The 25,253-nt window shown below is 35.8% G+C and overlaps 3 protein-coding genes across 3 annotated transcripts in view; 2 read left to right on the top strand and 1 right to left on the bottom strand.

Annotated features, from left to right (window-relative positions):
* LOC100250302 (pentatricopeptide repeat-containing protein At4g04790, mitochondrial) overlaps window positions 1–9,033 on the top strand; it is a 63,454-nt gene extending 54,421 nt beyond the window's left edge. The window contains exons 10-16 of the mRNA XM_010646034.3: window positions 2,887–3,006; window positions 3,327–3,431; window positions 6,931–7,095; window positions 7,168–7,295; window positions 7,378–7,456; window positions 7,752–7,969; window positions 8,424–9,033. Of these exons, the coding sequence (XP_010644336.1) occupies window positions 2,887–3,006; window positions 3,327–3,431; window positions 6,931–7,095; window positions 7,168–7,295; window positions 7,378–7,456; window positions 7,752–7,969; window positions 8,424–8,607 (999 nt within the window). The 3' untranslated portion in view covers window positions 8,608–9,033. The remainder of the gene's footprint in view (window positions 1–2,886; window positions 3,007–3,326; window positions 3,432–6,930; window positions 7,096–7,167; window positions 7,296–7,377; window positions 7,457–7,751; window positions 7,970–8,423) is intronic.
* Window positions 8,372–10,157, bottom strand: LOC100258940 (protein CHLORORESPIRATORY REDUCTION 41, chloroplastic). Its single transcript, XM_002279807.4, has 2 exons — window positions 9,413–10,157; window positions 8,372–8,644 (listed from the first exon to the last, which is right to left on the bottom strand). The coding sequence occupies exons 1-2, from the start codon at window positions 10,030–10,032 to the stop codon at window positions 8,587–8,589; spliced, it is 678 nt and encodes a 225-aa protein (XP_002279843.2). The 5' UTR covers window positions 10,033–10,157; the 3' UTR covers window positions 8,372–8,586.
* Window positions 10,158–10,681: 524 nt separating this feature from the next.
* LOC100246903 (polycomb group protein FIE1) lies at window positions 10,682–24,020 on the top strand. Its single transcript, XM_002282436.5, has 13 exons — window positions 10,682–10,964; window positions 20,114–20,179; window positions 20,298–20,420; window positions 20,631–20,711; window positions 20,785–20,877; window positions 21,018–21,093; window positions 22,178–22,257; window positions 22,339–22,410; window positions 22,576–22,635; window positions 22,777–22,873; window positions 23,154–23,217; window positions 23,321–23,380; window positions 23,686–24,020. The coding sequence occupies exons 1-13, from the start codon at window positions 10,788–10,790 to the stop codon at window positions 23,747–23,749; spliced, it is 1,113 nt and encodes a 370-aa protein (XP_002282472.1). The 5' UTR covers window positions 10,682–10,787; the 3' UTR covers window positions 23,750–24,020.
* The last annotated feature ends 1,233 nt before the right edge of the window (window positions 24,021–25,253 follow it).

Raw genomic sequence — 25,253 nt, 5'->3', positions numbered from 1 at the left:
AGGGCGTTTGGTGTAGGGGTGTGGAAGGAGATCATGAAGGAGACTGATTGGTGCTGGGATAACATGGAGTTTTTGGTGGGGAAGGGCACTAAAATCAGATTCTGGACTGACGTGTGGTGTGCGGGTACAGCGCTGTCCCAAACTTTCCCGCACCTCTTTGCCTTGGTTGCTAATAGGAATGCTATGGTGGAGGAGATGTGGGATCAGAATTCGGATCAAGGAGGTTGGAATCTAAGATTTTTGAGGAATTTTAATGACTGGGAGGTGGGCATGGTAGGAGATCTGCTCCTTAAGCTGAGAGGGCTTAGGCCGTCTTTGGAGGAAGATTCAGTCTCTTGGAAAGGAGGAAAAAACGGTAAATTTAAAGTAAAGGAAGCGTACAACTGCTTAGTCAATCCTATGGACACCATTTTTCCGGAAAAATGCATTTGGGTGGATAGTGTTCCTACCAAAGTCGCTTTCTTTGCGTGGGAGGCTACATGGGGGAAGGTGTTAACGCTTGATAGACTTCAGAGAAGAGGATGACAATTCCCTAATTGCTGTTTTTTGTGTGGCTGTGCAAAAGAATCTGTGAATCATGTCCTTATTCACTGTATAGTGGCTAGAGCCCTTTGGGAGTTAGTCCTTGGGCTTGTAGGTGTTAAGTGGGTCTTTCTAGAATCTGTAAAGGAGGTCTTATTTAGCTGGAGAGGTCATTTTGTGGGAAAAAAAAGGAAAAAGATTTGGAAGGCCATACCGTTATGTATATTTTGGACGGTTTGGAAAGAGAGGAATAGATTAGCCTTTAAGGGGGGTGTGCTACATATTCAGAAGCTAAAGAATTTTTTTGTTTGTAATTTGTGGGGTTGGGCTAGATTGGATATTGAAGATAACTCTCTCTCCCTTCTAGGCTTTCTAGAGTGGCTAGCTTCCACTTGGGGGGGTGAGGTCTTCTTGGTCTCTTTTGTTTTCGTTGTGAGGCTATAGCTGCCTTGTATATCTCCTGTATGTTGTGTGGCTATTGGCCTCTTCTTTAATACATATTGGTTTACTTATCAAAAAAAAAAAAAATATTCATGTAGGATTATGTTATCTCATCATTTCCCTTTTGTCTCTAACCTTGAGTTACTTTTTATTCAATTAATATGCTTATCTTTTATTTTGTTTCCAAAATTGATTTTCTTAGAAACTATTAAATAGCCAAAGGTAAATGTATTGTTGTATTGTGCATTAAATTATCTATTGTATCTGTACCACAAGATACATGTAAGATAAGATATTGATGATGATTATAGTTTTATATAAAAAAAGTCTAATGTATAATTATATCTTATCATGCATTGTAAATATTTAAAAGCTATGAGTGAAAATAGTATTTTTAAAATTTTAAAACATTTAGTTTAAAAATTGTGGAGGACATCATGATTTGGCGAGTATCAAAGAGTAGCAATTTTGCAGTTAAATCCTTTAACTCCTCAACAAATTGTAGAATGGAGGTGTCTCTAGCATGAATCATCGTGTGGAACCATTCGGTCTTGATGAAGGTAAGGTTTTTTTTGCTTGGGAAGCTTCATGGGAAAAAACTCTTAACTCTGGATCCAGCTCAAAAGGAGGGGGTTGGTGACTACTGAGTAGATGTGATTTGTGTAAAAGGGAGGAAGAAACAACGGATCATATCCTCTCTCATCGTTTCAGAGTAGCCATACTATGACAATTAATTTTTGCTCTATTTGGTGTTATTGAGTGATGCTCTACTTAGTCAATGATGTCCTTCTTAGTTGGTATGGATCCTTTGTAGGGAAGAAGAGGAAAAAAGTATGAAACACTGCTCCTTTGTACTTATCTCAGATCTTTTGGAAGGAGAGAAATAGGAGAGCCTTTGAAGACATTGAAATAATGGACCAAGCAATTAAACTATCTTTTATGTGCTGCTCCTGGAATGGGTTAGGGTGCATATAGGAGATAACTCCTTGTCATTAGTTGACTTTATTGTTTGGTTGAGCTGTAAGTAAGGTGAGTGAGTTGGTTTTTGTGTTTTCATTTGCTATTTTGGCCTCAAGCGGCTTGTATACATCATGTAAACCTTTGCATGTTCTTTTGGTCACTGCTGTTAATATAATTGATATTACCTATCAATAAAACTCTAATCATCTTTGCATCCTTGCATTATTCTCCTACCATAAAACTCTAATCAGAGCAAGGGCTATACATGTCCATAGGATCCTACTCCTTTTGTCCTAACTTTAACCTTAAAAGAAATTATTAACATACTCTGAATTGCTGAAGGATCAGCTTGCGAATACTGATCAATGGGAAAGGTGCACAACTAGTAAGCAAGAGAGTCGTAAACAAACAAATGGTCTAGTAACTACCCACTAACTATACACATAATATGCCTATTAGAAGTGGCGGCTTCATAAGCCTCAAGATTAATTGTTATTATAACCTTGTTGTGGGCCATTATCCATGGCTAGACTTTGATTTTTTGAGGGGTCTTAGTTTTACATTTGTTGTTTAGGATTAATTATTGTTAACAGTTCTGTATATTTTTATGACGTTTGTTTGATTTGCTTCTTAGAAGTACTGTAGTTAATTAATATTTTATTCAAATGTTTTAACCACCACTTGAGATTTCATGAAAATATATTTTGATTCCAAATATTTTGCTTAGATTTCCCAATGTTCGAAGTTATTGTTTTTATTTGTAACCTTGAATCCTTTGGAAAGTAATTTCTCTACCTTAAAGGATTCTTTCCCCTTGAAGAAGGAATGAAAGTTTGAGAAGTAAATTTTCACAAGTAACGTAGACCAAATTTGAGAAATGATTTGCACTTCTTTGACCAAAGAAAAACCATCTTATGCTTCTGATTTTTCATTTATTTTGTATCGATCTACTTGTCTCTGCAGAAAAACATTTATGGTGGTTTAATGGTCCTGAAGCAAATGGGAGATGCAGATGTAAAACCAGATTCTCAGACCTTCTGCTATCTACTAAACAACTGTGAATGTGAGGAGGATATTATTAAGGTAGTTAGAGACTTATGTTTTGATAAATCTGTGTCTGACCTACATGCAATCTTGAAGAGCATGGGCCTCATAATTTTAGACAAGTGGTCTAATTTATACCACATTCACTGTTTTGGTTTTTACCCTTCTCTTCATTCTCTACCTCTCACAAGTGAGTGAAAATTCTGTGGTTTGGTGCTCAGGCCATTGACAAAATGATGTTCTTAAGATTACACATCTCTGCAATGATTTTATAGTAGTGTAATGTTCTCTTTTGATGTTGGTATATTTTCTGAGAGCATTTTACAACCAAAGATGCTAATGCAGTGGTCTGCTTGTAGTATTATGAAAAATTGAAGTGTGCTGGAGTTCAAGTGACGAAGCATGTTTTCATGGCACTTATAAATGCATATGCAAGTTGTGGACAGTTTGAGAAGGCAAAACAGGTATGCTTTCATGTGTTCTGTATCTAAACAAGTTTCCCTATTTCTTAACAACATAAGTAGATGGCAGCATCAGACCTAAGAAATACTCGTCTTTGTCTTCTATGTGAAAGATGTATGCATTCATGGCACAGGTTTCTCCAAAATTGAAAAAAAAATTGAAAATTGATATGAATAATAGCCACCAAATTTTTGGGTCTAAGTTGAATGATGCTAGGTTTTTAAGGCTATAAATAAATTCAAAAAGACCACAATAAAGTGCATATCATAGAAATTTAGTTGAAGCTATTGGTTTATCATTTATTCTACCGCTACATTGAAATTTTTTTTGGTTACCCAATTGGAAGCTTGAAGAGTGGCGTGTGTTGGCTAGGGGTGCAAGTTGGGTGGGTTAGCCCGACCCAACTCAAACCCAACCCGATGTTTAGGTGGGCTTGGGCAATCAATTTCAATATTTGAGTTGGGCTTGAGTTAGGTGTTTTCAACCCAAGCTCAGTTTGGAATTTTGCCCTCTTCACTATTTAAATTTTCATATAAATATAGAATTTTTTTTTTTAAAAAAAAAAAAGACATTATGGATGAATTCTGAATTATGCAACCCAACCAACTCAAGTCCAACTCGACCAACTCAAATTCAACCTGAGCTTAGAGAAATGAGGTTAGGTTGAATACCTCGGGTTAGGGATTGAGTTGGGTTGGACTTGGGTTGATAGTTTTTTAATTCGGGTTCCGTTTGGAGTTAGCCATCAACCTGCTCAAGTTGCAGCCCTAGTGTTTGCATTCACAGGCACATGCATATAAGAGAAGGGGAGGCAACCAAGTGGGGATGGGTTTACCTCCTGTCCAGAGAATCACCTCTATGATCAGTTGATCAGCAATAGCACATGACGGGGAATAACATAGGAAGCCCACTTCGAAAACTTACGAAAGAGAAAGGAAAAAATATTTCTGCAAAGTCAATTTAGTAATTTCTATGTTGTTGGCATGGGTAGTAAGACTAGCAATCTGTTATTCTAATTGGAATCTATTTATTCTAATAGTTTATTCATTTGTCAAATTTCTATTTGCTTTATCTAATTTGATCACAAAAGGAAGTCATATTTCTATTATGAAATGGAGTCTTAGTCATATTAGGTAATTGAGTTCTATCAGTCTATGTAAACTTACATAACTTCTTAAATTTGCTAATAGAATTTGTTGAGACTTTAAAATTGCTACCCAGTTTCTCTGAAAGGTGCGCTTGCTTTCTTCTAAGTAACATCGCCCCTTTCCCTTCTTTTGTTTTTCTCTTTTCCTGTTGGCATCCTCTATATATGTTGTGTGTACTTTGGTGTGTATTTTTTGCTAGGTGCTGTTAATGTAATTTTTGCTTGCTTATTAAAAAAAGAACCTTGGTTGATTGCCAAGAATTTTTTTTTTTTGTTTGTCTTCCTTGACTTCTTTTATATCACATTGCAAGTAAATAAACTTCTATAGTGCTGAAAATTTAATCATCCTCCATTAGCATGCTTTCTTAGAACGGGATAAGGAATTAATGTATTTATATATATATATATATTGTACTAAAAAGTCTTAAAATAAAATTCCTATGAAGAACTCTTTAAAATGTTTTGAAGAAGATGATGCAAATTGATAGTTAAACTCATCCAACCAACCCCCCTTTTTCTTGTGTAGTTGACTTGAAAATTATTATTTTTTGATTTGAAACAACAAATTAATTGATATGAATTGATAAGTACAATCAAGGATGCAGAGTCCTTCCAAAATATACAAAACATTGACTGAAAACAAAAAGTACATGTAACTTTAAGATATAAATGAATAAGCTGCATAATTAAACTTGGAGTGAAAGATATTTACAAATCCTGAAAAACTCTATACTGTTTTAGGAGAAAAAAAGTCCCCTATAAAAGAAACTAGCTGCCAAGTTCCCTCTTGGCTAACATAATCAGTGATGTCATTAGTAAGGCATGGAAATGACAAGCAAAAACATCTTAACTATCTAACAACCAATCTGCATTGCTATTAGTTGACTTGCAAAATGAGAACCATAAGATGTTACAGCCCAATCTTTTCTCTTAATGCTAACATTGTACATGTAAATAGAGGTGGGCTGTAGCTTATTGTAACATATGGATAATTTCTCTTTTTCCAATCTATCACTGGCCTTGTGGTTTTTGCTATCTATCTGCCACCCCATTAGGGGAGTTTAGAGAGTCAAGTGTTCAGATTTTCACTAGCTGATAATCCCTTGCTAGGTGGGAGTGCTTCATAATACCACATTCTGGCCACCTTGCATGTCCTAACAAGTAGATCTAGTGAAGGATATGCCCCAAATTGAACCAATTGGTGGAAAAGGATTCATTTAACTGAGCCAAGAAGTGGGGATTAATGCATTTTTAAGTTGCGTTTTGCCATTCATCTAGAGACCTCTCGATGACAAGAATGTTATTTCTTGGTTGCCTGCAATTCTAGATGAGTAATTTTGTTGCTCTCTTATGAGGTCCTAGCTTCAGTTTACTGGTGTCTTTTTGCCATCTGTTCCTAATTTCTTGCGAAACACATCATACCTATGCATGCCCTTGAGGAAGTTGTCTCACTGATATGCATTTTTGAGGTGGCTTAAATATTTATATTCAAAATTTTTATGGGTCTCTTTTTACACTGCTCTCATTTGTCAGCATTACCTAGGATGCAAACATCTTATGTCGTCTCTATTCTCTTCAATTGCAATAGCTTCCTCTATGATTGATGCTATTAAAATGTCATATATATTATTGATAAGCAAAAGGGTAATAGATTTAAGTGCTAAAATGTCTTTAGAAATATTGATCACATGTAATATTTGGAAGGCACTACCTTTCAGGCTTCCTCAACAATCTATCATACATGTTAGAGCATGGTATACATTGTGGTCTCAAATTCTAACAGTTTAAACTTTTAGGAGAATTGGTTGTCGAACATATGATTAGAGCTTTGGTTAATTGGAGGTCTTGGGTTTAACTTGTATTTGCAGCTAATGTTGTCTGTACCTCTCATGGTGAAGCTATGGTGTCATGTATGAGGGGGCAGGGGGTGTTAGAACTTGATGTGCATTGTAGTCTTAAATCCTAACAAAGCTTTTAGGAATATTGGTTGTTCAACAATGCAATTAAATCTTATTCTGAAAGAATGTGCTATGCTATGCTGTTGTTTCTTCTATATGCTCTTATATGTTATCTTTTTTGCTATGTCATTTTCCCTTTGGGAATTTTGTAAGCATCTGCGTATTCGGGCATGGATGAAATTTCTGATGTATATATTTAGACACATTGGCCCCTTGCTAGTTCTGTTTCTTGTTGTTACATAATACTTTACCTTTCGATAATCATTGCTGTTCCATAATGCATTTAACTAGGTCTCTTTTACAGGAATCATATTCTGTTGATGTATGCTTGGTCATTGTACTGCTTGATATGTAAATAAATATTCTAATGATCTAACATATCATTTTCTGTTTTAGGTAGTCTTGGATAAAGGAGTGCCAATTAAGAGCTTGAATGAAATTAAAAGTGTGCTTGTCTCAGCTCTTGCATTACATGGGCAAATCTCTGATGCCTTTGACATATATGAAGAAATAAAAAATTCTGGATTCAATCTTGAGCCTAAAGCCATTATACTTCTTATTGTAAGTACCTATCTTTAGTCCTTCACATGTTTTTCTTTGTATGCACTATAACATTTCTTTCTCATTCCTCAGGAATACCACCAATCTGAAGGAGACTTGACTAGATTGCTTCAGCTACTTGAGGAATTGAATGATCCTGATTATCGTGTTGAGGGTAGCTGCAGGATCCTTTTATATTGTGTTAGATACAACCATTTGAGGTTTGAAAACACTATCAGTACACTTTCTTGTCAGAATTTTTTACATCATCCAGTTTGATTATATCTTACTTTCTTGGATTAGTTCTGCCATTGATTTACTCAAGCAACTCAAGGACACATTCCATGATAATGAATTGGCTATGGAAGCAATTCTTGATGAGGTATTGCTTTTCTCCTGTCCCTCATTTGCTAAAAAATTTTAGTTTGAAGCTAATCCATTATAATTTTGGTTACTTGTCTTTACCTGGGGACTCAAACTTTGTCTTATATGAATTGTCATTTTGCAAAACTTGCTTACTTTTTCTTCCATCATGATCTGTGAATTAGTATTCCTCATATATGTTGTCTTAGTGTGCTGAAATAGATCATTCTTTATTATGATGCTGTGGCATATTTTCTGGACTGGCATAATGACCTTCCAGGCTTTGGTTTCATTATTATAAACTCATGGTGTAGGTATTTTCCCTAATTGCGGAGATAGAGCCTGTGAATTTGAAGATTGGCCTGGATTTACTTACTGCCATAAAGGAAGAGCTTGGCCTTAGGCCTTCACGAAAAAGTCTTGATTTTCTCCTTGCTGCTTGTGTTAATGGTAAAGATTTGGATAATTCTCGTTTGATTTGGAGAGAGTATCAGACTGCTGGCTTTACTCACAATGTTTTAAGTTTCTTAAGGTAAGTTATCCCTGGTATTCTTGTTTTCCAACCTTGCTCTCCAGCACCTTATATCTGTGAATTGGTAGAGTGAATGACAGCCTCATTACCAGATAGATGGTGGAAATGTTAAAACTAGTTGAGTGATAGGTTACATGGCATCAAATAATTGTTGGCTTGCTTAGTATAACAAAAAGGGGAAATGATATGATATCCGTGGGAAAGAGCATGCGGTTATGGACAAGTTTAGAAAGTTACAACATGAGCATGTTAAGACAGATTTTAGAGTTGTGCTCTTGCAAATTTGTGTGCAGGGGCTGAATCACCATCATTGCTTAAGGGAATAGTCTTGTTCAATTGTTGCTGATTTTCTTATGTATCACCATTTCATTTACCATGATATTTTGTGAGAGATTGGGATATAAGATATGCAAATTGATATTTTGTTTTTATTTTTTTTGGAATCCTTGTGCAGGATGTATCAGGCCTGTTTGGCTTGTGGAGACCACAAGTCTGCTGCAAACATACTACATAAAATACCAAAAGATGATCCCCATGTTTGCTGTGTCATCAAGGCATGTCAAACAACTTATGCGAAGTCCTCTGTAAAGGGCAAGAAGAAGAAGGAGGGGGATGCTTCAAATGATCTGAAGATTTGAGAAGGAAGGAGTGAGTTGAACACTCCAACATTTGTTCCTGCAATAAGAAATCCATGTCATTGAGGGTCCTCTATTGGATCCTTTTTCTTATTCAGCATACTTCAAGAGAATTAAGAGATCCTCTTTTTGTATGTATGAATAGGCTGTTCTTTCTTAATTAAATAACATTTGTCTGCGAAAATCAACTGTGATTGCAAAATCTGGCATGGACTTATCACTGCCTTTTCTTTGACCTTGACTCTTTTTTTATCCAGGAGATGGTACCATGTTATTCCGGGGGTTATAGATGTTAGTTTTACCAACCTCTTTCAAACCCTTGCCAACCCTTTACCTCTTGGGTCAGGGCTCAACGGCGGGGTATTTTATGAATATGGGAAAGAGTTCATAAACTTTAGTGTGAATAGTTCTTAACTCTAGGATTATGGTTTATTTATCTTTCACCATTGATAAGTGAATGTGGGTAACTTTCCCTTCCACATATTTAAGTGAAAAATATCTTTAAAACAGTATCATGCATTTTCAAATTGTCTTGATTTTTTTTTTTTTTTTCCTGGTGGCTTTGATGGTCAATACATTGTCAAAAATTGGACTGAACCAATGCTTTGAGGCCAATCCCTAGTGAAAATGGAATCCGCATCTCGCCCAGTACATGATATCTAACTGGCCTTCTAGTTTTCTATATTAAAACGTTATTTAAAAAAGGAAAGGAAGAAAGAAAGGGAAAGAATCTAGCATTTCTGGGACTTAAATTACAGTAACGATCAAAATTCAGAAAGAATTAGCAACGAGTATAGCTTGTCTGCACCTTGCCTTGGCTTGCTTAAGCCTCTCACTCAGTGTCTCCTCCTTCACAGCAGCTTTCACCATAGCCAAATCCATCTCCATCAACCTCAACACCCTAAACAGCTCCGTCACCAGTCTCTCGTCCACTTCTCCCTCATCCCTCAGCACTTCTGCCTCCTCTCTAGCCCTCTCAGCCACTATCTCTCCTGTCTTTGCCAACAGCTCAGTCGATCCGAACTCTCTCCCCATCAACTCCTCCAACTTCTCCAAAAAGTCCGCAATCACATACCCTTTTGGCTTCTCCAGCTCTATCACCTTGCTCCTCTTCCACCCCACTTCAAAGTTAGGTGGCTCTGGCTTTTCAAGCTTGGTCCTGGCCTTCCTGTCACGGATTATCTCAGATTTTCTTCGCTTCTCGATGGGGAAGGTTTCTACGTTGTTGGTAGTATCCGAGTTCGGATAAGGGTTTGGGAAATCTGGAGGGTCGGGGGAGGAGGGTGGAGTAGTGCAGTTAACAGTGAAGGGTTTAGGGTTGGGAAGGTGATGGATGCGGAGAAGTGAGTTTGATGTTTGGGAAGGTTGGTTATGGTGGAGAAGAAGAGGGTTTACATGGGTTATGAATCGGAGGAAGGTGGATGCCATGGGACTTTGGAGTTTGGTGAGAGGAAGAGGATAAGACACTTATTTCACTCTGTGTTTTATCCTTCTTGGATGGACGGCAGCATAACATTAGGATGCATGATGGATCCTCTCTCAAATTCTCAATATACATGTTCAATGATGGCTTGAGATGTTCTATATTTTAAGTTCATTTATTCAATTATACCATAAAGTAGCTATCTCTTTACAAAATTATTGTACTAATAAATTATTTGTCTAATTCTAATCTATCGAGATTTTTAATTATACCAAGAAAATAAAATTACAATTTTATGAGTTAATTTTATTTTCCTCTTTTGAAATTTTGGTTAAATACGTCGGATTCCCATTGATTCAAAATTTCTTCAAATATTTTTTATATTATTCTCATTTCTAATTTTTATTTATCTCATTTTTTATTCAAAATAAAAAAGATATTTAATAAAAATTTAAATTTTCGAAGATTTTAATCAAAATATTATACTTGTTCAACACAATGCAAATATATTAAAAATATATATTCATGATATAATAATAATAATAATAATAATAATAATATAAAAAAAAGTTTCTCGAATGATTTTAATAAAAATATATATTTTTTATTTTTTAAAATTTTAATTTTAAAATAATAAAATCGTCCCAATTCTTCAGCTTCTTCGAAAATTAAGAAATCTGAACCAAAGGTACGGCCAGGTGGCGCACAATACGTACATATATAGCCGCTTTGCAGAGCGGTGGGTGCCATTGTGCGCAGAATGGCGAAGATCACACTTGGGTGCGAACCAGTGGTGGGTTCGTTGACGCCGTCGAAGAAGAGAGATTACAGAGTCACCAATCGTCTTCAGGAGGGCAAACGTCCCATATACGCCGTCGCTTTCAACTTCATCGACTCTCGTTACTTCAATGTCTTCGCTACTGTCGGCGGCAATCGAGTACTTCTCCCATTTATCTCTCCAACCAAACGCATTTTTCGTTTCTTGCTTTGTTAGATGCTTGTCTGGAACTTAGGGTTTTCGTTTTGGTGTTGTCTATTTGCTGTCAAGTTTTTATTTTGTTAAGCTATTCGTGGAGATTAAGATCGACCTTGGGACAGTTTGGTTATTGGCGGATGTAGACGCATAAACCCTACAGGTTGTGAAAAGAGAGTGATTTGAGAGAGGTGGATTGGATGCCACTTGGGTAACTGAGAAATAGGCAAGCTTTTGGAGAATTGAGAGAAGTTGACTTGAAATTGCTGAGTTGAGCTCAACAGTTGGACCTTTTTAAATTGATTTTTTTAGTTGGTGCAGCTTCAAACATGCGTGCTTGAGGAAGAATTTACGACTGTTTGATTTCTTGATGGGATTTTATTTTGGCAATATACTGATTATTGAGTGCTTATACAACTTTGTATCATTACTTAGCTGCTTCTTGATTTCAAGTGCTGATAGATGCTCTAATGTTAGATACAACTAGGGTTTCATTTTTAGATGTGTTTTGGAGGTTCTGGTATTATTGCTGATATGGGGTCACTGTTGATACTTTCTTTCAGAAGTATTGTTATACATGCTAGTTGGCCCTACCCATAAAGGATATGCGTTTGTTTTTTTGCTTATAGAATTCCTTCTAATCAATGTTTTTAAAGGTTAAAGTGGTATTGGGGCATTTTTCCCAATGTTTCAAAAGGTTAAGGGCAGTCTTGAGGCATTTTGCCTAAATGAGACGAAGCGTAGGCCTCCACTTTAATAACAATAAAATGATTTTTTTTTTAAACATTGGAGAAATACTAATAAAATCACTTGAAAATTAAATAATAAGAAAACCATACCGTGCCTTTGACTTTAATAACAATAAAATGAAAAAAAAAAAATCAGAGAAATACTAATAAAATCACTTGAGAATTAAATAATAAGAAAACCATATGGTATATAACAATCAAATTAATCGTATGTCATTTTTAATACTTCTAATTGATACTTATAAAAAAAAGACAAAAAAAAACTTCTAATTTAGTTCTTTTTATCTCATCTATAATCTAACTCTCTCTCATATATTTATCAAATAATCTTTAAAACTACCACTACTATCATTAGTAGGATCCTCTAATGAATCATGATTATATCCAAGTGCTCTATTATTCTCTCTATCATTGTTAATGTCAATCCATTTTTCTTTGCTATATACAATGATTATCCTATCCAAGTGCTATATTATTCTCTCTATTTTCCTATCCAAGTGCTTTATTATCCTTTCTATTTTTTCTTCTCAATCTCTCTTTTTCCGTCCCATTTAAAAGGTTAATTGGAAGTCAACTAAGCTCTCATTTCATAAAAGGTTTAACCAAGTTAGTACCCAATACAAACTCATGAAATCTATATCAAAGACCTACAAAAGTATGGATGATAGAGCCCATTAAAACTTATTGAATGTTGAGGCTTAAACCTCTTATAAAATGTATATTAAAAGCCTACAAAGACCAAAAACCCTTTGGATATTTGAGGCTCAGGATTCAACAACTTTGAGGCTATAACCTCAAAACTGTAAGCCTCAATTACCATAACTTTAGCTATAATCTCAAGGCTAATTCACAGAGTGTCACTTTGAGGTGAGCCGTAAGGTGTAAGTCTCAATAGCCATTTAGTTATAATATAATTGTCACAATGAAATTGATATTCTAGCTGATTTTTTACTTTCTTTTTGGCTGGATTTGGAACATTTGTTGGAACACGTCCTTATTCCTAATAAGGAAACCATGTACAACTGTATTTGGTTAGGAGTATATTTTGGGAGATTTGATTAGCTTGTATATTCCTGATTTATAGGAATCTGATTTAGGTAGTTACTTATTTTTTAGCTTCCTTATTTTGTAATTAGCCATGTATGATATTTAGCCTTGTACTTTGTTATTTCAGCATCAATAATATTTTAGAAAATCATTCCATTTAACATGGTATTAGAGCTTTAGGCTCTTTGGGATTCTTTTGATCACTGGTATTGATTGCTCTGCAATTTCAAGCTTTTCTTGTCATCATTTTTCTGCTTGAACATCTTTTTGTCATTCAATTGGCCTGTGTTGCCCTAGAAATCGGTGTGTTATTCGATCCCGCTTCTTTTCCCTCAATTTCATTCCTTTCATAGAAGATATGTCAGAAACTGCCGAAGTCACCAGTGCCTTTGAAACGAATATAACAGAACAAACATCTAAACCATTCTACAGGAGATCTACAAAACATCCAGGCTGCCGATCGATTGAATGGTAAGAATTATCTAAAGTGGTCTCAACTTGTCCATACATTGTTGAAAGGACGAGGCAATTTGAGTCATCTAAATGGTATTGGACCAAGTCGAAAAGATCCTAAATTCGAGGCATGGGATGAAGAAGATTTAAAGGTGATGTCCAAGTTGTGGAACAACCTGGTGCCAAAGATCAACGACACCTGTATGTTTCTTGACACCACCAAGGATGTTTGGGATTCTGTTTGTGAGACATATTCAAAGGTAAATGAAGATGTTAGGTGCAAAATAGGGTACTCGTTCTGTCACAGAGTACTCAAATTATTTGAAGGGACTGTTGCAGGAGATGGACCTCTTTCAAGACATACAAATGATGTGCAGTGATGATTCATCTCTCCTGAAGAGATTTGTCAAGAAGGATAGAATCCATGATCTTCTTATTAGGTTGAATATGGAATTTGATCCTATTTGAGTGCAAATATTGGGAAAAGGAGACCTTCCTTCTTTAAAAGAGACAATTGCTCTACTAAGGGCAGAAGAAGGCAGATGTGATGTAATGATTGAGACTCTAGGGACTTTGAGCTCAGCTTTGGTGACAAAGAATTCAAACCTGAAGGTGCAAACCTGATCAACAGCTTGGCAGAGAAAATGGCCAATTAAAGCTGTCCAGAGCCATTAATAAGGATTCCTTATGGTGCACATATTGCAAAAGGCCTCAACATACTAAAAAAAGTGTTGGAAACTTGATGGAAGGGCACAACAGCAGCAAAATAGTAGAAACTGATCCATGAGGGGTGGATCATCAAATGGACAGGCTCATGTGTCTCAAACACAACCTGATGGTGAAGGTAATCCTCAAGAACAAGCTGAGTTGAATAGGGAGGAAGTAGGAAAGCTAAGGAACCTCTTGGGGACATTGGAGAAGCCTAGAGCTATAGGTACTTGTTCTCTGGCACTCTCAAGCATAGTTTTAAAAGGCGTAAGGCGCACTTAAAGCGTAGAAGTCTCCTATAGCTTAGGCGCAAGGTGTAACACAAGGCACGAGGTTGAGTGAAGTGAAACCTGACCTGGGATGCGTATCAATTTTATAAAATATGATTATAAATTTAATCCAATCAATAAAAGATTTAAGATTCCAAGCATTTAAAAGAAACATTCAATATCAATTTTATAAATTATGATTCAAAATTTAATCAAATCAATGAAAAATTTAATATTCCAAACATTTAAAAGAAACATTCAACAAAAAAATCATGAAATTATATAAATTTTAAATTAGAAATTTCAAGAATAAAGGTGTTTAAAAAAAAGAAAAGTAAAGTAAATAAGGAGTGCCTTTTTAACAAGGTGCATGTCTTGGCAAGCAAGGAACTATAGCTAGGGAGTGGTTGCGCCTTGAGCACCTTTTAAAACTATGCTCTTAGGTAAGACTCTTATCTTATGCTCTAAATGTTTGATAAAATCCACCCCGGTTCTTGGGTCACTAATTCAGGGGCTTTCGACCACATGACCTATAACTCCCAACAATTTATCTCCTTCACCCTAAGTCCTAATAACTGAAAAATCATCATAGCCAATGAAAGTTCAACAACCGTAGCTGGCCAAGGTGATATTCATGTTAATCAATATCTCACCCTCAAAAAGGCCCTCCACGTGCCTAAGTTATATTCAAATCTTGTATCAATACAGAAACTTACTAAGTATTTGAATTGCTTTGTGGTATTTTATCCTTCATGTTGTGCATTTTAGGACTAAGATTTGAGGAAGAGGATTGGATGTGCTAGGGAGAAAGATGGACTTTACTATCTTGAAGAGTCGAGTGGACAATCTAGAAACGAGAATAGTGTATTTTTGTCATTATTTTCTAAGTCTTCCATGTCAAATAAAGACAAAATCTGAATTTATCACCATTGTCTTAGTCATTCTTCGTTTAGCGTTCTTAAAGTAAATTTTCCACTATTGTTCAAAGAAATGAGTGTCAAACATTTGCATTGTGTTGTTTGTGAATTGGCAAAACACAAACATGCTTATTTTCAAATAAGCAATAAAAGAACAAATGTTTGTTTTTCTGTAATTCATAGTGACATTTGGGGTCCTTCAACAATCTCAAATATTTTTGGGGCTCATTGGTTTGTTTCCTTTATTGATGATTGTACTTGAGTGACATGACTTTATCTTTTAAAAAAACAAATCAGAGTTGAGTTTATTGATGTTTGTACTTTGTAGCTTCTTGTTTTCGTTTTCTTGTTGTTTAGTTTTACTTTGGTGGGAGGATGCCTCATGCTTCTCTTGTACTTCTTATTTTTATCAATATATCTCTTTGTTGTTTCCTATCAAAAAAAAAATGGTTAAAAATTAGCTTGGGGTTGAAATCAAAAGGTTTTGGTCTGATAATGCAAGGGATTACTTTAATCAACTTCTGTCTCCATCCTTCCCAAAGGAAGACATAATTCATGAATCATCTTGTGTCAACACACCCCAACAAAATGGGGTTGCAGAGAGGAAAAATGATCATCCTTTAGCAGCCACAAGAGCCTTTCTTATTCAAAATAATGTTCCCAAAAATCATTTGGGAGAGCTTTCTTTTTAACTACTGCACATATCATAAACATATTGTCTTCCCAAGTGCTTGACTTTAAAAGTCCCATGCAAGTCTTGTCTACATTCTTTTTAGATTTCAACACTTCAAACAATTTTGTCCCCAAAATCTTTGATTGTGTTGCCTTTGTCTACATTCATTCTCAAAACAGGGGTAAATTAGACCCTAGTGCTCTTTGGCTTGTCTTTGTGAGGCATTTTTCTATTCAAAAAGGGTACAAGTGTTGTGGGTAGACCCAAGTGTTAACTTTGGATCACATCCAAAGGAGAGAGTGGGTTATGGCAAATAGAGGCTTCCTTTGTTGCAAAGAAGAGGAATCAGTTGATCACATTCTCATCCATTGCGACAAGACTAGAGCTGTTTGAAACCTCATTTTTTCGCTCTTTGGCTTGTCTTGGGTTTTTCCCTCCTCGGTGAGAGAGACTCTTACAAGTTGGCATAGGTCTGGTGTGGGTAGAAAAAAGAGAAAAGTGTGGAGATCTACTCCCTTGTATCTTTTTGGACAATCTAGAAGGAAAAGAATAGTAAGGCATTTGAAAATATTGTGCCTTATGTTCATAGAATTAAACTGGATTTTTTGTGTAATCTTTGGGCTTGGTCCAATTTGTTTATAGATCTTGACTCTTCTTCAATTGTAGATTTTGTGGATTGGATAGGGTCTTGTTGAGGGGTGCCTTTTTGGTGTTTTTTCTTTGTTTTTTTGTGGTGTTGTTGGCGCTCATTGTATACTCCCTATATACCTTGAAGCACTTTTCTGGCACTTTGTTTTTAATACTCTTTATTTACTTATCGAAAAGGGTACAAGTGTTATCATCCTTCCACAAGAAATTCTATATCTCTGCATATGTCACTTCTGTGGAGAAAGATAACTATTTCATTGATCCTTATCTTTAAGTGGAGAAATCATTTGTGGAGGATAAGGATAGAGACTCATTCTTACTTGATCTCCCTATGTTTTCTAGACATTATTCTTTGCCTATTTGAGAGTCAAGTATTGTGACAAATTTGCCCTCAAGTCAAGTACTGTTCACCCCTTTTGAGTCCATTTTGGTCACTGAGCCTGTTTTTGAACCTTCAGCCCCTATTCTAAATGAGTCTGAACTGTGTGCATCTCTTGTTGTAAGAGTAATGGAAAAGGAAAAACAACTTCAAAGTTCTACTCATCCATTGCAAGTTTGATTAAGAAGGAAAGCTTCCATCATTCAACCTATTCGCGTTCAAGAGTCTGAACTGGTTTCTGGTAATGAAGTAACCACTTCTCCCTTTGCTGTTTCTAACCCTAAATTACCATGGAAAGTCGTACCTAACACAAATTACCATGATTTACCCATAGCTCTCCACAACTAGGACATGCACCCAACACCTCATATACATTTTTATGTCCTACAATAAATCTTCTACTGCCCATAAAGCCTTCCTCACTCACCTAAACACCGTGTCTATACCTAAAACATTATATGAGGCACTTGGTCATGAGAAATGGAGGGAAGCTATGAGAGTTGAAGTCGATGCTCTTGAGAAGAATGCAACATGGGATTTGGTGGTCTTGCCATGAGGGAAGACTCTAGTGGGTTGTAGCTGAGTCTTTACAATCTAATATAGGGCTACAATTTGGCGGGTTGGGCCAAGTTGAGAGCCAATCCAGGACTAACCCAAAATTGAAATGCATCAACCTAAGGTATGACCCAACCCAAGCTCATTTTGAATTAAAATTATTAAATTCGAGTTTAAAATAAAGAAAGCTAAATTCCATTACATTGTTCCATTCCCATTACAACCCATTTTGAAATTGAACCCTTGAATTTCCAAATCCTCAATTCAAAACACCAAAAACAAAAGAAAAAGAGAGAATGACAATGAATGAACCAATGGTGGGGAAGAGGTGTTCGAACATATGAATCTTGGTCCTCAAGACCCAAAAATCTATTCACCAAAAATATGCAAAGTTTGAGATTAAAATGAAAAGCATACGTATCCACAGCCATAGTCAAAGAGTTGAATGACGATGACATTGAATGATGCCGACAACTATGAATATTGGGGGCAACATCGAACTAATAATCGGGAACTAGGGTCTACAACTTGTGTAATGGGTATTTTCAATTTTGGGAGCAAATGATGAAGAATGGAATGGCCCGAATGGGAAGAAGCAAATAGGTAAAGTTGTAAAGGTTTTTTTTTTTTTTTTTAAGTTATATATATATAGTTAGGTTCGTGTTAATTTGGGTTGCCCTTGCCCAATCCCGAAATTTAAATTAAGTTGATAAATATGAACCCAAGCCCAACTTGACTTACATAAGAGAGTACCCAAGCTCGCCTAAATATCGGGTTAGATTCGGATTATGTCGGGTTAACTTGCCTAGGTTGAAGCCCTAGTCAAATATAAGGTGGATGGATTGCTTGAAAGGTACAAGGTTGTATTAGTAGCAAAGGGTTATACTCAGACTTATGGAATTGACTACCTTGAGACATTTGCTTCTATTGCGAAAATGAATGTAGTTCGGGTGTTGTTGTCAGTGGCGGCTAATCTTGGTTGGAATTTACAACAATTTGATGTTAAAAATGCCTTCTTGCATGGTGATCTTGAAGAGAAGATATATATGGAAATTCTTTATGGTTTCGACTTGTAGCTAGGAAATATCTATATGGTTTGATACAGTCACCATAGGCTTGGTTTGGGAGGTTTATCAAGGTTATGCTCTCTATGGGGTGCAAGCAAAGCTAGGGAAAGTGACAACATTGCTTGTGTATGTGGACAACATAATTGTGACTGGAAACGATACAAAAAGGAGAGAAGCCTTGAAGAAATGCCTTGTGAAAGAATTTGAAATTAAGGATCTTGGAAAATTGAAGTATTTCCTTGGCATTGAAGTTGCTCATTCTCGGCATAGAATTTTTATCTCTCAACAAAAATGTGTTGGACTTGTCAAAGGAGATAAGCAAACTAGGATGCAAGCCAGTTGAGACACCGATAAAGTAGAATGATAGACTTGGAGGGGCATTGGAAGATATGGTGGTAGATAGAGGTACTTATCAAAGGCTTGTAGGAAGGCTCATTTACTTGTCCCACACTAGACTTGACATAGCCTATGCGGTTAGTGTGGTGAGCTAGTTTATGCATGATCCTAAGGAAATTCATCTCTAGATTGTGTATTGGATTCTACAGTACTTGAAAGGAACTTTAGGAAAGGGAATTTTATTTAAGAAGGGAAAGAAGTTGACCCTTGAAGCTTATATTGATGCAGTCTATGCTGGGTTTGTGGTGGACAGGAGATTAACATCAGGCTATTGCACGTACTTGGGTGGTAATCTAGTGACATGGAGAAGTAAAAAACAAAATGTTATGGCTAGATCAAGTGCGGAAGCCAAGTTTAGGTCCATGACGCTTAGAATTTGTGAATTATTGTGGTTGAAGATAATCCTAGAAGACTTGAAGATCACGTGGGAGACACCTATGAGGCTTTATTGCAACAACATGTCTGCTATCAATATAGCACATAACCCTGTACAACATGATCGGACCAAACACATTGAGGTTGATAGACACTTCATAAAAGAAAAGTTGGATAGTGGACTGATTTGCACTCCATTTGTCTCTATTGGTGGACAACTAGCTGATGTTCTAACAAAAGGACTGTCTATTGCAACATTTACGATAGTGGGCAAGCTGGGAATGGAAAACATCCATTCACCAGCTTGAGGGGGAGTTTTGGAAAACGTTCTTATTCCTAATAAGGAAACTTTGTACAATTGTATTTGGTTAGAAGTATATTTAGGAGATTTGCTTAGCTTGTATATTCCTGATTTGTAGGAATCCGATTTAGGGAAGTTACCTATTTTTTAGCTTCCTTATTTTGTAATTAGCTGTGTACATTATTTAGCCCTGTACTCCTGTTATTTCAACATTAATAATATTTCAGAAAATTCTCCCAATTGACAACATTGATGTTGAAAATGGTTATAGACTTATTGGTGCTTGAAGATTAGCATTTTCATGCTAGAAGATGAACACTTTTTTTTTCACAATTTATTCTATGCAGTTCCAAAATGAATTCACATAGCTTTCTAAGTGCTTTAAACAATTGTCTCTCACATATGTCATGTTATTCTAATAAATAGTTCAGTTCACCATAGTCAAAAGCACTGTTAATCTACCTCATTTTCCATGATTTCATTTTCTAGCAAAATAAACACACCTACAATTTCCACATTTCCCCCTCCCTTTTCCTCTTGTATCCAGTGTAATGGAAATATTAAATCTTTCCTCAGGTAACTGTTTACCAATGTCTTGAAGGGGGCGTCATTGCTGTCTTGCAGTCTTACATTGATGAAGATGTAAGGAAAAAGAACCTTCATCAAATGACTTCTTATTGTTATGCTTGTATACTGTCTAATGCAAAAGTATAAGTGTTCTTGAAGAAATTTTGGGATTTCCATGTGCTTTGTAGATCAGAAGGATGAGTCTTTTTACACTTTGAGTTGGGCATGCAGTATTGATGGCATCCCATTCTTGGTGGCTGGAGGAATCAATGGTATAATTCGTATCATTGATACTGGCAATGAGAAGATACACAAGGTACTATTTTTGGGACTAGCATTCTTATTTTATATAGCAGTTGCAGTACCTGGTCCAGTCTACTAGCAAGAGGTATAAACCCAATGCTGCTGCTTCACTGGTGGTATTCAAGTGGCATTTAATGCATTGTATATAGCATGCTTTTTAAAATAAAAGGTGTTTTTTCTAATTGTTTTCTCTTTACCCCCTAACATCCTTTTGTACATGCAGAGTTTTGTTGGCCATGGGGACTCGATTAATGAAATCAGGACTCAGGCACTGAGACCATCACTTGTGGTGTCTGCAAGCAAAGTAGGTGTCAGATATTTTTTTAAAGTTTTTAATTTATAATGGTGGTTAAATCTACGGAAAAAAAATCAACCAGGATGAGTCAGTGCGGTTATGGAATGTTCACACGGGAATATGCATTTTGATATTTTCTGGAGCTGGGGGTCATCGCAATGAAGTCTTGAGTGTGGTAGGTGTTGACTACAAAAGCCTTTGACTAGCCTTTGTTGCTTTTAGTTGTTTTTCACCATCTGGTTTTGTTACTGTTTCCTTTGTGCCTTATATTAAGGAATTTAATCTCTAACCGTTAGTTTATGATGACTATTGTAGGACTTTCACCCTTCAGACATATATCGCATTGCGAGTTGTGGTATGGACAACACCGTTAAGATTTGGTCAATGAAAGGTAGCACATGTTATTTTTCTTGCTAGTGTTATTATTGTATTTTTAATAGTTATGTGGATTGTTCCAATGAATCTGACCCATTGTTTAGATTGGTTTTGCTATAAGTAGTATGAAAGTTTGAAGAATAAAGAAAAATACGAGATAGAAAGTGACTGGAGAAAGAAGAAAATGAAGAATTGAAATTCATCTATGCTAAAATCTACGTAGTTAATATTCTGATAAAAAAATATACATAGTTAATATTAGTGAGACTTTATCAATCAAAATTATTATTTTTTTCTTATTTATTTTTGGGGTGGGGGTTTCGTTTTTCCTTTCCCCCTAGGTTATGTGGTCACAGCAATCACATTCTACCTGATGTAATTGTTATCTAAATTTGATGTGATTGTTATCTAAATTCACACTATAAAATAGATGCACTAGTATATATGGTAGTTAATATATGAATTAATTTATCTTGAAATAAAGCTAATATGTATAGTTTTATGTGGTACTATATTGAGGTATATGTCTTGTGGTATATTGGAGAAAATGAACTCATCTGTTCTTTTGATCAGAGTTTGTATAACTGGGAAGGATTGTACTATTAAATCTTTTTCAATGAATATTTTGTTTTTGATAAAAAAAAAAGAAAAAAAGAAAAAAAAAGAAAAAAAAAAAAAGAAGCTAAAATGTATACAAAGAGCAGAGTCAGTATGAATCTTAAAATACAAATTTTTGTATGAAAAATATATTCAATAAATCAAGTGTAGAACATAAAATAGCTATATTTTTCAAACATGTATGAGGGGAGAGTATTTTTGTTGTGTTCTATACTTGTTTTGTTCTAATTTTAATTATATTACCTCTTGCTGACATTTCTGTGCTTTTGCTTTTTCTGTAAATAGCCTCTTCTCTTTTACTATTTAAAAGTTTTTCCTCTTATCAATTTTTGATTTGTTTGATTTTTGAGCCTTTTTTTTTAGAGGGGGGCTAGTTGCTTATATCGTTGGACATGAATTGTGGCTAGCTACTTGGTTGATTATTTAGTAAATATCAGTTTGTTCATCACAATCCCTTTGTCATGTTTATGAGGCTGTTGCAGAATTCTGGACGTATGTGGAGAAATCTTTCACATGGACGGATCTTCCATCTAAATTTCCGACAAAATATGTACAGTTTCCTGTGAGTAGCTGTCATTTTTATTTTACATGTCATGTGAGTGTGTGTTCCTATTTGTCTCTGAGGTTACTTTTATTATTGCAGGTATTCATAGCATCCGTTCATTCAAACTATGTTGACTGTAATAGGTGGCTGGGTGATTTTATCCTGTCCAAGGTAATATGTTGCTTAATTCTCTATTTGTGGGTCTAAAACTGAAAGTGGAGTTACATAGTGGAAGAAGTATTATATGTTGACGAAACATACCCTAGATAGCTTTTTCTTCAGAAGCTAGATACTGATAATTCTTATGTCAGTGCATACCTTTTGTGCTTTTTCCAGAGTGTTGATAATGAAATTGTGTTATGGGAACCCAAAACCAAGGAACAGTCTCCTGGCGAGGTTAGGTTTTTCTCTCTTCCCTTGCAACTTTATGATCTATTTCAGTTTATTTTGCATCTTTATTTTCTGTTAATTTATTCTCCTGTGTAAGGTCCCTGTTATGGAAGTCTACTACTAAATTCTATAATGTTTTCTGTTTAGGGTTCCGTCGACATTCTTCAGAAATATCCTGTACCAGAGTGTGATATTTGGTTTATCAAATTCTCCTGTGATTTCCATTATAATGCAGCGGCTATAGGTAATGCAGATTATGCTAGCTAAAATGGAAACTTAGTTTTCTCCATTTTTTGGTTCCAATATAATTTTCTCTTAATTTTTTATTTTCTAGTTTTTCCGGATGTTAAGTTTTTCTTTTATTTTTGTTTTTATTTTTTGTGTATATGTCTCTTTTAACATTCATCCTGTAGTGGGTTTTCAATAACACTGTTTCTTGCAAGTTCCAGCTAATTACTGCATCCATTAAAGTTATGTTTTCAAGGGTTTTGACACAATTATTTGTGGATTCTTGTGTTTAACAGGGAATAGAGAAGGGAAGATCTATGTCTGGGAACTGCAGTCCAGCCCCCCTGTTCTCATTGCAAGGTTTATTTTGTTTGCTGTTCTTCATTGATATGAATTGGCTCGGATTCCCCACCAATTTCACAGTTTTTTATTGTCTGTTTATTTTTTATTTTTTCTGTGTCAGGTTGTCTCATATTCAATCAAAATCTCCAATCAGGCAGACTGCCATGTCCTTTGACGGAAGGTGACTCTCATATTGCACCTTAGGGCATATCTTGAATGCAAAATGCTAACCATCAATGCTAAAGCAAAAAATATTAAATATTTGCCCAGCACCCAAATCATCCCAATGCACAATGCGAAACATAATACTAGTTTTATTTTAGCATATGAAATGGCATTGCCAAGATACTGCCAAATTTAGCACATGGAATAGCCTATCCTCTTTAGCATCCCAACTTAAGATGCTCTTAGTATCCTGATGTTGTATACAAATGCTAACCTCATAAATCTGTCATCTCTCGCTGCCTTTGTCTGTCTATGTTCCAGCACCATTCTAAGCTGCTGTGAGGATGGGACAATCTGGCGATGGGATGCTGTTGCAACACCCTGAGCTATTCGTAAGGGTCTCGTCACAGGGCTTCACCAGATTCACTACCCAAGCATGCTGTTTCATTCTGAAATATATGCTGGTTAAGTTTGTAGTCTCTAAGACTGTTGAATACTATTTTTTTTTTCTTTTGATTATAAACATCAAATGAGCTCTTATTTAATTCCAAAGCTCTGTTAGATTATGTGTGACTTGTAGTCAGCATCTTGACTTGCTAATTACTTGAGTCAAGCCTGCTAAAACTCTTTAAATTCCATGTTTGAAGGCTTGAATATTCTAGTGTGTCACATAATGCCAATAAATCTAAGGACCAAATCTCAAACTAATCTAGGATTATGGTTGGTATGATAGCATAGGATAGGATAGGATATGCGTATTATATAATATCATTTTCACAAGCATTCATCATTCCTGGTGGTTACAACGAAACTGGGGGTAGATGGGTTTTTCTTTCTCTGTGAAAGAGGCAGCGCGGAAGGCATGCATGCATATTGTCAGATGCATTGGTGATGTGCTTCTCCTTGCCTGTGATGTTTATGTTCTTACAGGCAGCATTTGATTCGACTGAGCAACAATTGACATTGGTGGACTTGAGCCTGGGATTGCTGAAAATCTCTCTATTTGTGCAATTTCTATGGCTTTTAGAGGTGGTCTTTATGTTGTGATATCCCCAAAGTGGTTGGAAGTCTATACCTGCATCTTTTGCTTCACTGTTCCCATGGTGGCTTGAGAGTCTGCGAAAAACTTATTGGCCGGTCGAGGATTTTCTGACACAAGTTCGGGTTCACCGTAGAAGAGAGCAAGGGGGAGACATTGGTTATTGTATAAAATGAGGGACACAGTTAGGAGTGTTAATTTGGGCTTTGGGTGGGCTTTTTGAGTTGGATAGATGATTTCGGGCTGGGTCAGTCCCAGTCCATCCTCCCTCCCAAAACTAAGGTTCAAAACCTGACCCCATGGGCCTCGGGGTCAGTTTGTGGACCCCAGCTTTGGGCCTAATCATAAGTCTAAATTCTATTTCTTAATTTTAAGTTTCATTTCGATATTACTTAATAAAACTTAAAATTAAAGTTTACATAATGAAAACTATAAAATAAATTGAGGTTATGTTTGGTTCCAAAAAATGCGAGGGAAAATATGAATGAAAGTAAAAGGAGAAGAAATATAAAAGTAAAGATAAAGTGAAGGAATGACTTTCAAATTTTTTTATGTATCAATTTTTTTTAAGAATGTATTTAGGGTTTCAAAGTTCATTCCGAAGTGGGGAACAATCTCCAATTACTTCTTGAGGGTTCCTAAAGGAATATTTAAACCATGAAAAGGGAAATAGGGAGCTTGGAACCTATAGGAATGAATGTAGGATGTACTTAGAGTTCTAAAGTTGATTCTGGGTTAGGGGAGGGTCTCCAATTGCTTTCCTAAGATTCTTAAAGAAAATATATAAATATCATGATAAAGGAAATGAGATGTGTGAGAGGGTTCGTGAGAGATTAAAAAAAAGGTGGTA

Source organism: Vitis vinifera, chromosome 19 (assembly GCF_030704535.1).
Source record: "Vitis vinifera cultivar Pinot Noir 40024 chromosome 19, ASM3070453v1".
Taxonomy (NCBI): Eukaryota; Viridiplantae; Streptophyta; class Magnoliopsida; order Vitales; family Vitaceae; genus Vitis; species Vitis vinifera.
The sequence above is the reverse complement of the archived record's forward strand: the minus strand, read 5'-3'. Positions and strand labels throughout refer to the sequence as shown.